The 10442-nt window shown below is 39.1% G+C and overlaps 1 protein-coding gene across 1 annotated transcript; it reads left to right on the top strand.

Annotated features, from left to right (window-relative positions):
* Positions 1 to 756: 756 nt before the first annotated feature.
* LOC133980117 (ras-related protein ORAB-1-like) lies at positions 757 to 5705 on the top strand. Its single transcript, XM_062418693.1, has 6 exons — positions 757 to 776; positions 2345 to 2417; positions 2579 to 2674; positions 2810 to 2905; positions 3032 to 3163; positions 5472 to 5705. The coding sequence occupies exons 1-6, from the start codon at positions 763 to 765 to the stop codon at positions 5703 to 5705; spliced, it is 645 nt and encodes a 214-aa protein (XP_062274677.1). The 5' UTR covers positions 757 to 762.
* The last annotated feature ends 4737 nt before the right edge of the window (positions 5706 to 10442 follow it).

Consider the following 10442-nt stretch of genomic DNA (forward strand, 5'->3'; position numbering starts at 1 on the left):
TTAAACTGGAAATCAAGCAAATATATTCCAGTAGAGCCCAAGAATAAAAATATAGAGCTGGAAATGTGCAGAATATGTCTGATTTAAGTGACCTGTCCAGACATGTAGTGGTTAAATAGTTCGACTGCTTGTCTGTGGTTAAAGATTCATGTGAATCAGCTGATCTGTGGTTATTGTTTTATTTGCTGTTTCTTGGTTGATATCATTAGAACTACTTCCTGTTTGTTTGTTTGTGGGTTTTCAGAGCAGCAGTGGATCCAGTGACGTATGACATAAAGGAGCCGCAGTCATTGTGAGGTGATCGAGGTCAGTGATGAACAGAAACACAACGCGTCGGTGTAACTCACGGCAACCACAGCGGCACACATGTCACCAGAATGCAAACTGTAAAGAAATGTGCTGAAGATGAAGTTTAGTTTAGAGATTATATTCAGTAATGCAGCTGTGTGTGTGTGTGTGTGTGTGTGTGTGTGTGTGTGTTTGTCCGTCTGTGTGAGTGTGTCTTGGTTCCAGGTGCTGTCCCCAGTGTAACCTGAGCTGGACTTTATTAATAAATGATGCATCTGAACCAGTCAGCTCATCAGTCAGCTCCCGAGGTCCGTAGCTCCTGCTTATTCTGCCATTTGTCCTCCACAAAAAGGACACACACACAGACACACACAAACAAAAACTCCACTGCAAAACATCAGACTTCTTTCAGGTCCAGGATTAAATTTCAGGGATTTTTTTTTATTTGTGTCACCTGGAGCGACCTCGCCGATCATGAATCCTGAATAGTAAGTGTTGTTTCTTCCTGAGCGTTCCTCGGACGTAAATATTAAATTCCAACATGACAGACAGTGAACACCATCAGCTCTTTAACAACGACTGGAGACAAACCGAAGCCCTTGCAACATCCTGGAGCCTCGTTTTTGTCGGTTATTATCTTTTTTATATTCAGATACCTGGCTATTATTAATCAATAACTTTAAAACAATTGATCTGGGATGTATATCTATGGTGTCGGTACTGTTGTTTCACCTTTATCCATGTTGGATATATATATGTTTTTCTGTATCTATACTTAAATAGAGTATAAAGCAAATCTGGCTTTTAATGTCTTAGTAGTTTGTAGGGTATTGTGTTGCAAAGTGGGAATCCTAGAAAATTAAAATCTATTTCATTTTGAAGATAATGGAAGGTAACTTGGAGCACCAGGCTGCTGAGGCTCATGGGTATTGTAGTCTTAGTCGTCTTTAGAGCTACTAATACTAAACAAAACTTGTTTTCTGCTACTCTCAAAAGTTAATTGGAAAATCTTTTTAGTAAAAACTGCTTAATTTCAACATTATATAACAGTTCTGAAGTCTCTATGTATGTGGGTGTGTATATATACAGTATGCAGATATTTGCGTGTGTATGTTGGTATGTAGATATGCATATATATATATATATATATGTGTGTGTGTATGTGTGTGTGTATGTGTGTATATGTACTTTTTCCCCCTTTTCTCCCTCTCTTTCTCTCTTAGATAATTTAAGGGGTTATCATTAGTGCATTCAACATTGGCCTGTAATATATGAATATGATAATGAAAATATTGTATTGATGCTGTCTGTTCAAGTATATCAACATAAATAAAAAACTTTAATGACAAAAAAACCCACAAACAGTAAAATTACTATTAAACTAAAAAAAGAGCTAATTGTTCAACATTGGACAGTAAGCAGTGCAGCTCGAGAGACATGCTTACATTCCCACACCAAGCAAACTTTTATACTAGCTTTTGAATAAGACAGATAGTGTACAGTGACTTTTTAAAAGCTTAAGTCTGCTGCAGCTGAAAAATGACACTATGAGAGCGCTGAGAGTGAATCAAAACAGTAAAGTTGGAGCCAGACAGCGAAACAATGAGCTCTGTAAAACCAAGGGGAGCTGCAGAGTTCGGGTTCATCACTAAAAGCCACAACACATTACACACTGACAGAATATAGTTTATTATGATAAAAATATCAAATATATGTAGCAGCTTTAACCTTCAACATATATCTAAGACAACACACATATTGTTATAAACTGTGCTGAAACATAATAGAGATGATTAAACAGAGTCAAAATGTTGGCTCTGGTTATAAGAGTGTGCAGCATGCCACCATCTGTGTCTGTATTGAATGAAACACTCATCACTGTGTTTGGATGAGCACCAGAAGTTGGAGGGATTTTTACTAGACGTGAGGATTATGGGTTTTCTTTGTTTGTCATTAACTATCAGTCTGTCTTGTTTTCTATGGATTTTAAATTATAATATATAAGTGTTTTTTATGTGTATGTACATGTATTTATGCATGTGTGTGTGTCCTCCAGTGACTACCTGTTCAAACTTCTTCTGATCGGTGACTCTGGAGTTGGAAAGTCATGTCTGCTGCTGCGCTTTGCGGTAGGCCTGCTAAGACCATACACACACACACACACACACACACGCACACACACACACACACACACACACACACACACACACACACACACACACACACACTACACTCACTGCTTATCTTAAAAAAGCTTGTTGTTAATCATCTATCTCACACACACTTGCAGGACGACACCTACACTGAGAGCTACATCTCAACCATCGGAGTCGACTTCAAGATCAGGACCGTCGACATGGACGGCAAGACGGTGAAACTACAGATTGTAAGAATTTCTCCTTCAGATGTAGTCAGTGGGATTGTGGGAAGAGGAAAACTGCATGCAGGACTGAGCATCTATCTCTCTCTGTGTGTGTGTGTGTGTGTGTGTGCGTGTGTGTGTGCGTGTGTTGTCTCTCAGTGGGACACGGCCGGTCAAGAGAGGTTTCGAACCATCACCTCCAGCTACTACAGAGGGGCTCACGGCATCATCATCGTCTACGACGTCACCGAGCAGGTCATTGTCTGGCTTTTTTGTTGTTGTCACATCATCAACATAATAATAGTCGAAGGGTTTGAACATTAACTTCTGTCCACGTCCTCCTTCTTCTCCCGTTGCTCTCTCACGCTCTCTCCTCCTCAGGAGTCCTTTAACAATGTGAAGCAGTGGCTGGACGAGATCGATCGTTACGCCTGTGAAAACGTCTCCAGGCTACTGGTAGGAAACAAGTGTGACCTCGTTAGCAAGAAGGTGGTGGACGCAGCCACTGCTCAGGTAACGGCTACTTACAGTGCTATGAGAAACTGAGTTGTTTAATAGTATTTAGAAGTAATACAGTAAAGCAAACTGTGAAGCTTTGGTGCTTATTAAATATAAGAAAATTAAACTGGATGCTTTAACCTTCGTTTCGTCCTCCCGGGTCAAATTGACCTCGTCTCTTTTGACTGTTCCTTCTTTCCTCCCTTCCTTCCTCTCTCTTTCTTTAATTTTTCCTTCGTTCTTCCCCTCCTTCCCTCTTTCTTTGCTCCCTCCTCCTTCCATACTTCTTTCCTCACTTCCTTCCTTCCTTCCTTCCTCCCTCCCTCCTTACTCCTTTCCTTCCTTCCTTCCTTCCTTCCTTCCTTCCTTCCTTCCTTCCTTCCTTCCTTCCTTCCTTCCTTCCTTCCTTCCTTCCTCCCTCCCTCCTTACTCCTTTCCTTCCTTCCTCCTTTCCTCCCTCCCTCCTTACTCCTTTCCTTCCTTCCTTCCTTCCTCCCTCCCTCCTTACTCCTTTCCTTCCTTCCTCCTTTTCCTCCCTCCCTCCTTTCCTTCCTTCCTTCCTCCTTTCCTTCCTCCCTCCCTCCTTACTCATTTCCTTCCTTCCTTCCTTCCTCCCTCCTTTCCTTCCTTCCTCCTTTCCTCCCTCTCTCCCTCCTTTCTCCTTTCCTTCCTTCCTTCCTTCCTCCTTCCTTACTCCTTTCCTTCCTCCCTCCCTCCCTCCCTCCTTACTCATTTCCTTCCTTCCTTCCTCCCTCCTTACTCATTTCCTTCCTTCCTTCCTTCCTTCCTTCCTTCCTCCCTCCCTTCCTTCCTTCCTCCCTCCTTTCCTTTCCTTTCATTTCCTTCCTTTCCATCCTCCTTTCTTTCTTCCTTCCCTCCCTCCTTACTCCTTTCCTTCCTTCATTCATTCATTCTTTCTTTCTTTCCTCCCTTCCTCCTGTCCTTCCTTGACTTGAGGACAACAGGAGGGTTAAAAGTGATCCTTCCCACCTGGATGGATTTGTAGGGTCACCATGTCTGATTAGTACAATATCACTGTTGTAAGAGAGACTTTTTTTAAAGGGCACATGTTCTGCTTTTTTATGATTTTTATGTAGAAAAAGTTAGAACTTCAACGTGCTCTGAACGCTTTGTTTCCAAAGTTACCTCAACTTTCTCGTCATGACGACATCAGATTTTTTGTGCATATCCACAAAGAGGTCGTCCTTTGTAGCTCCAACATGCACAGATGTATTTGGAAAGTTGACATTTGGAATTAGTGTTGCTTTCGTCAACGAAAATTATGACTAAATATCGTCGTCAACGAACCTTTATCACGTGACGAAAACGAGACGAGACGCAACGTAAATGCTGGTCATGTGACGATAACTATAATTAACTATATAATGCAATATTGTTGACGAATAAAAACAAGACTAAATGTGGTTTACAAAATAAAAACTCTGCTAAAATGTCTCTTCATTTTCGTTGACTAAAACGAGACGAGACAAAATGTTATAACGTTATTTCGTCTCGTTTAGTCGCGTTGTTACTAATATTTTGCAGTATTTCTGTTTCCTGTGTCTCACTTCGACGTCACTTCCTCAATACCCACTCGCGGCATTATTTAGAAGATGTAGCTGTGGTAGGTTAGCGTTAACGACAGACAACTGACACAGAGAACGGCAGAAAATGACAGCTTGACACAAAGACTAGACTAAGACTAAAATTAAAACAGGCCGCCAAAAACAACACTATTTGGAATAAAGAATAAGATAAAGATGTAAAATCCTGCTGCTATGATTTGTTAAAATTATCCCTGAAAGCTATCTGAAGCTGGAAATATGCTGAATATTTGTCCTTTAATTTATCTTCTGGTCCAGTCGTACCGTGAGGGGAAACCTAGACTTTGACTGATCTGATATGAGAGGATCGATGAGCTGAACTGTTTGTTTGGCCTGTTGATGGTGTTAGATTAAAAAAAAAAGAAGGTGCTGTCACTTTCCCTTCGGTACACGTTCCTCTATTTTTTATCAGATGACTTGATTTACTTTATATTCCAAACATAATGTAAGCTGATTAATTGTGATGCTCTGACAGAATATTAAGCAGATACAACACCTACAATATTAATTTTCTCACATGTTAACTCATCAATAAGTTATGACTCTTGAGGATTCATTTACCCAAGTATTCACTTTTGATGTTTAGTACATTTGACCTCTGATACTTTACTCTTAAATATAATCTTGAATGACTGAATGAGGTACTTCCACTCCTTTCTGAATTCCTTCCTTCATCCCTTGTTCCTTTTATCCCGCCCCTCTCCCTCTCTCCTCTCCAGGATCTGGCCTCGTCTCTTAAGATCCCCTTTCTGGAGACAAGTGCTAAGAGCTCTGATAATGTGGAGAGGGCTTTCCTCACCATGGCCTCTGAGATCCACAAACGCCTGAAAAGTGAGGGAGGGGGGATGCAGGGCGAGTCGAAAGAGACCAAGGCCCAGAGCGCCAAGATCAACAGCGCCCCCCTGTGGCTGGGAGGGGAGAAACAGACGCAGGAGGCCAGTAACTGCTGCTGAGTGGGAGATGACGACGTGCTGAATTAAATACACACTTTAAAAAAGACAGATGTGTCAGTTTCAACACATCAGATTGTCTAGTTTCAGGACTTTGTGTTTTTGACACATGCAGAGTGTCAGAATTTGCTTTCTGACAGATTTGCAATTAATTAAAAAAAAAAAAAAGTGACTTTTCAGGAATTTGTTTTTTAGCTTGACAACAAAATATTTTTCATCTTGTCATTTTTAAATTAAATATATTATGATGATTCATTTAAGAGCAGAAACAAACAGGACAGATGACAGAACATTTCGTCACTCAGCCAAATAAACTATAAGAAACCTGCAGGTGACAAGAGTTTTATAAATGTATTTACAGTATCGCTCAATAAACACAAGATACACGTTGAACACTGCAAACATAGTTATAAACTTGTCACATACAAATAGAAATATGTCAAAAATGGCTAATATTCACACAGTGAGGGAAGAGTTTTATTCAGAAATATAATATTAGTTGTTTGAAATCAAACAAGCTGCTGAAAGTGTGATGTGATGTCCGTTAACATTTCCCTCAGAGGTGATTTATTGTATTTACTCATTTTTGTTGTGTTTTGCTTGTTTGTTGTCAATAAAGACGTTGTAGAAGTCTTCATGCTGAAAATGAAAAGATCTGAAATATATAACAATTTGTTGGTTAAAGATAGATGAAGATCTTTAAGGTTAAAACAATCAAATGTTGACTAGTTATAAGAGATGAAATAAACTTCTGGTTCCATTTTCCATGAAGGGAAAATGTGACCGTAGGCTGTTTTTTTTCCCTCCAAAAAGGACCAAGGAACGTTTTCTAATCTGGCGGCCGTATTGGCAGTGATCAGCAGGTCAACTGTTACAAATCACTGGTTTTCTGATGTGACAACGCTGTGATTAAGGACTGGTTCGGTTAAGGCACAAAAAACACCTGGTTAGGTTCAGGGAAAGATGCTGATTGGGTTAAAATGACCACTTTGTTAAGGTTAGAGAAACGTGGTATGTGTTAAAGTTACTACTTCTTAAAGTTAGGCCACCTTCGTTCTCATGGCTACAATAATAACAACAGTTTTATAGTTGGGGAACGACCATAAAAAACTGTCCGGACAGTGGTCAGCTTTTCCCTATTGGATGAATGCTCTGTGACACACACACACACACACACACACACACACACACACACACACACACACACACACACACACACACACACACACACACACACACACACACACACACACACACACACACACACACACACACACACACACACACACACACACACACACACACAGGTTGTTTTTGGGCAGAAGCTTCCAGATGTGCAGCTGCTGCAACATTCAGACCTCTAAATAAAGAGTTAGGGAGCTGAAGCCTTTGGAGTTTGCTGAACTATATTTAAATCATATTTCATAGTTGCAAAAAGTAGTATAGTAGCTACAAGACTTTTAAAGATTTTAATTTTGCTGTCAAAGGCACAAAACAGGAGTTCATACCATCTGTAATCTGTTCCGAGCCATTAAGCCAAACTTCAGTTATGTCAGTTTTTAGTCAGAGGAAATGAGAAGACATTTTTAGTAGCAGCACGGCAGCTGTTCAGGGCATCCAGGTTATTAAACCTTTAAAAAAAGATTCTTACAGGATTTAAATCACCATACAATCTCTGGAGTTATGACAAATGGCTGAACGTCCTCAGGAAATATTAACCTGACAAATATCACTTGGGGATGTGAGGGGATTTCTCATAATTACCTGTCAACCCTGAATGTGTTATATTAGGGCCATTTTTCACACTTATGAATCCATATCGGTACTCTGGTCTGAGTAAAAGCTTCTTACAATGTCACGGTGCTTCACTGTGGGTTAATTCCTGTTATCAGTTAGACATTATTTAAACAGACAAAGCCTTTATTTATTGAACATCTTCCAGGAAGCAGAACTGAAACCTCAGAGCAGAGTTTTAAAGTTTAGACTTAGAGTAATAAACAATAAGGAAATACACACACACACACACACACACACACACACACACACACACACACACACACACACACACACACACACACACACACACACTTATGAACTTTATCATGTGTAATGTGTTAATTAAATTTGAATCTTTATAAAGTTAATACATAGCTCAAATCTCCTAATTATGTTTAACATGAACAGCTTTAAACATTGAGCCTCTTGCATTGGCTACAAGAAGAGTAGATATAACTTAAAGGATAAGTCTGATGGTTTTCTAAACTTTTCTTCACGTCAACAAATCTGATGTTTGTATTATGTGTGAATGCAAAGCCTGATATATTTTATTCCTCTGTGTTGTCGAAAAAGTATTAAAACTATTAGAACATATCATGTTAGCCACATTGATGCACTGGGTGACATCTTCCTTCATTATGGAGAGTTTGATCATGCTAGTTTGCAAAAACAATACTTAGTAATGTTAGATAATACACTGAATCATTGCTCTGTAATGACTCTACAAATCCTGTGAGAACAATAACAATTACTGTATTTATGGCTGGGCCTCACTACCTCAGACCGAAGCTAACACTAGCTTACTGTGCTGCACACTTAAGCTAACATTAGCTACTTTAGCTAAATAGTGCAATAGTAATAGTGTAATCAAGGTAATCTTTATCATTGTAATCAACATTAAACCCAACAACAGTCCTGGAGCTGGGGAGATGAATGGGTGTCAATCACAGTGTTAATCCACCCCCACACAGCAGACATTAAAGCTACTATAAGTCTTCGATTTTATTAATGGAGCAAAAAATAAATGACTTGTATTTGTTGTTGAGTCAGTTGAAAGCATTGACAGCCATTGGTGGCACTCTAAGGGTCTTTACACACCAGGGGCAAACAACGTATTGACGTGAATTTATCTCTTCAAAAATTAAGCTTTTAAAATGAATCTTCTAAAATTAAACTAAACTTCAGGTCATGGTTGGCTCTCCTCTCCGCAAATTTACGACTTCATAATGTCGGAAAATATCCAACTTTTTTTGTCTGAAACTCCCCCACCCTCCAGGTCCTGTCATTCTGTAGCTAATGTACCTTTTGTATATTTAAAACAGTAGAATTAGGTCATGTGATGCAGTTACCATGACGACGCCACTTTTTCAAATTAAGCCAGACTGAATTTGGAATTTCATTTTATTCAACATCAGCATTTTGTTTTTCTGAGTGGAAGAAATACATCAAAACATTTCAACATGGTGAGTAAACTTTATTATCACTCTAAGTTTTTATCAGTTGTGTTATAATTGTGTTTTTTTGAATCGTGTTAATCAGATTTTTTATTTTACTCTTTCATTATTTCCCCTTTGATCCTTGTGAGTAACAATATGTCTGTGTTTTCATTTGATTGTATTAATTTATTTTTTTCTTTCCAGCCGAAAGCTCGAGCAAAGACCACCAAGGAGAGAAAAGATACTGGAGGAGATATGGAAGAGATGTCTATAGAAGAGGTCTGGAAAACAACTTCTGAACCATTTATTATAAATGTGTTTGTGGAGATATTTTAACACATCTAACAATCCAGCAGACTTGGCTTCCTGGGGTTTGAAAGTCAAATCTTTTCTTATAAAAGAAATATGGCTGTCTGGGCCTCAGTTTCTTCTTCTGCCTCAGGAAGAGTGGCTTTAAAATCTCTGATGGATTGGAAGAAATCTCATCAAAAGACTCTGAAGTCAGGAGCATAACTGTAATATCCAGTAGCACACTTCATCCATTACTTCTCATCCTTGACCTTTTTGAAAAGGGCAGTAGCGCGGATGCTCATAGTGAAAAGGCTGCTTCTGAGTCTTAGCAGAAAGAGGAAACAAGCAAGTGGTGTTCTTGCTCAACTTCATCCAAATAACATCCATCAGAGAGACAGAAATCTTAAGACTGAGGAAAACCCTCATCTCCTCATAAATGTTTTTTTAGATTGGATTCATTTGGATGGCTGGAGCTTCATATTAGCTTCAGATCAACTTTTAAATACATTTTTACACAGGAAGAGGACTGTGTATTTTGTCCTCCATCACTTCCACTGTAAGAACATTATGAATGGATCTTATAATGGCTGACACACACTGACACAGACATCTTTTACCTGCAGCTGTGGGAGGAATATCATAGCATCCAAAAGGAGGTGGACAAGTCGCGTCCACAGGAGAAGCACAATAAAATGCAGATGGACATGGCCGAAAGATCCTTGGACAAGACCAAGAGAGAGATGGAAGAGGTCAGAGCCAGGGTTAGAGAATGTCTCCGGGAGAAACTGGAGAGGAGGAAACGGCATGAAGAAGAGAAGAGAGTAAGCACACACACACTTTCCACAAGTTTATTCAGATCATATATACATATCATATCATTACATCATCATACAATACAATTCAATATAATACATAAAATACACATCAGTAAGAATCATTTGTAACCTGATGAGAACAGTATAGTTTTATAAATACGGCTCCTGTATCTGAATGAAAACATCTCCCTCCTTCAACTAAAAGCAGGGTTATGAATGTTACTTTGGAAATGTAATAGGTTACAGATTACTAGTTACTCTATTTAAAATGTAATAAGTAATGTAACTATTTCAATGATTTAATCAAAGTAATGTAACTTATTACATTTGATGACTTTTCTAATGTTCTAACCAATGTTTTCAGCTGTTAGGGTAAATGTTCCCTCCATCTGTCCTTCCTTCCTCCCATCCTTCCTTCCTTC

This window comes from Scomber scombrus, chromosome 5, assembly GCF_963691925.1.
Source record: "Scomber scombrus chromosome 5, fScoSco1.1, whole genome shotgun sequence".
Classification (NCBI taxonomy): Eukaryota; Metazoa; Chordata; class Actinopteri; order Scombriformes; family Scombridae; genus Scomber; species Scomber scombrus.

Excerpts from the sequence above, each read along its gene's own strand:
- LOC133980117 (XM_062418693.1), top strand. Across the intron at positions 2,418-2,578 it reads GTCTGCTGCTGCGCTTTGCG|GACGACACCTACACTGAGAG; the intron begins GTAGGCCTGCTA and ends ACACACTTGCAG. Across the intron at positions 2,906-3,031 it reads TCTACGACGTCACCGAGCAG|GAGTCCTTTAACAATGTGAA; the intron begins GTCATTGTCTGG and ends TCTCCTCCTCAG.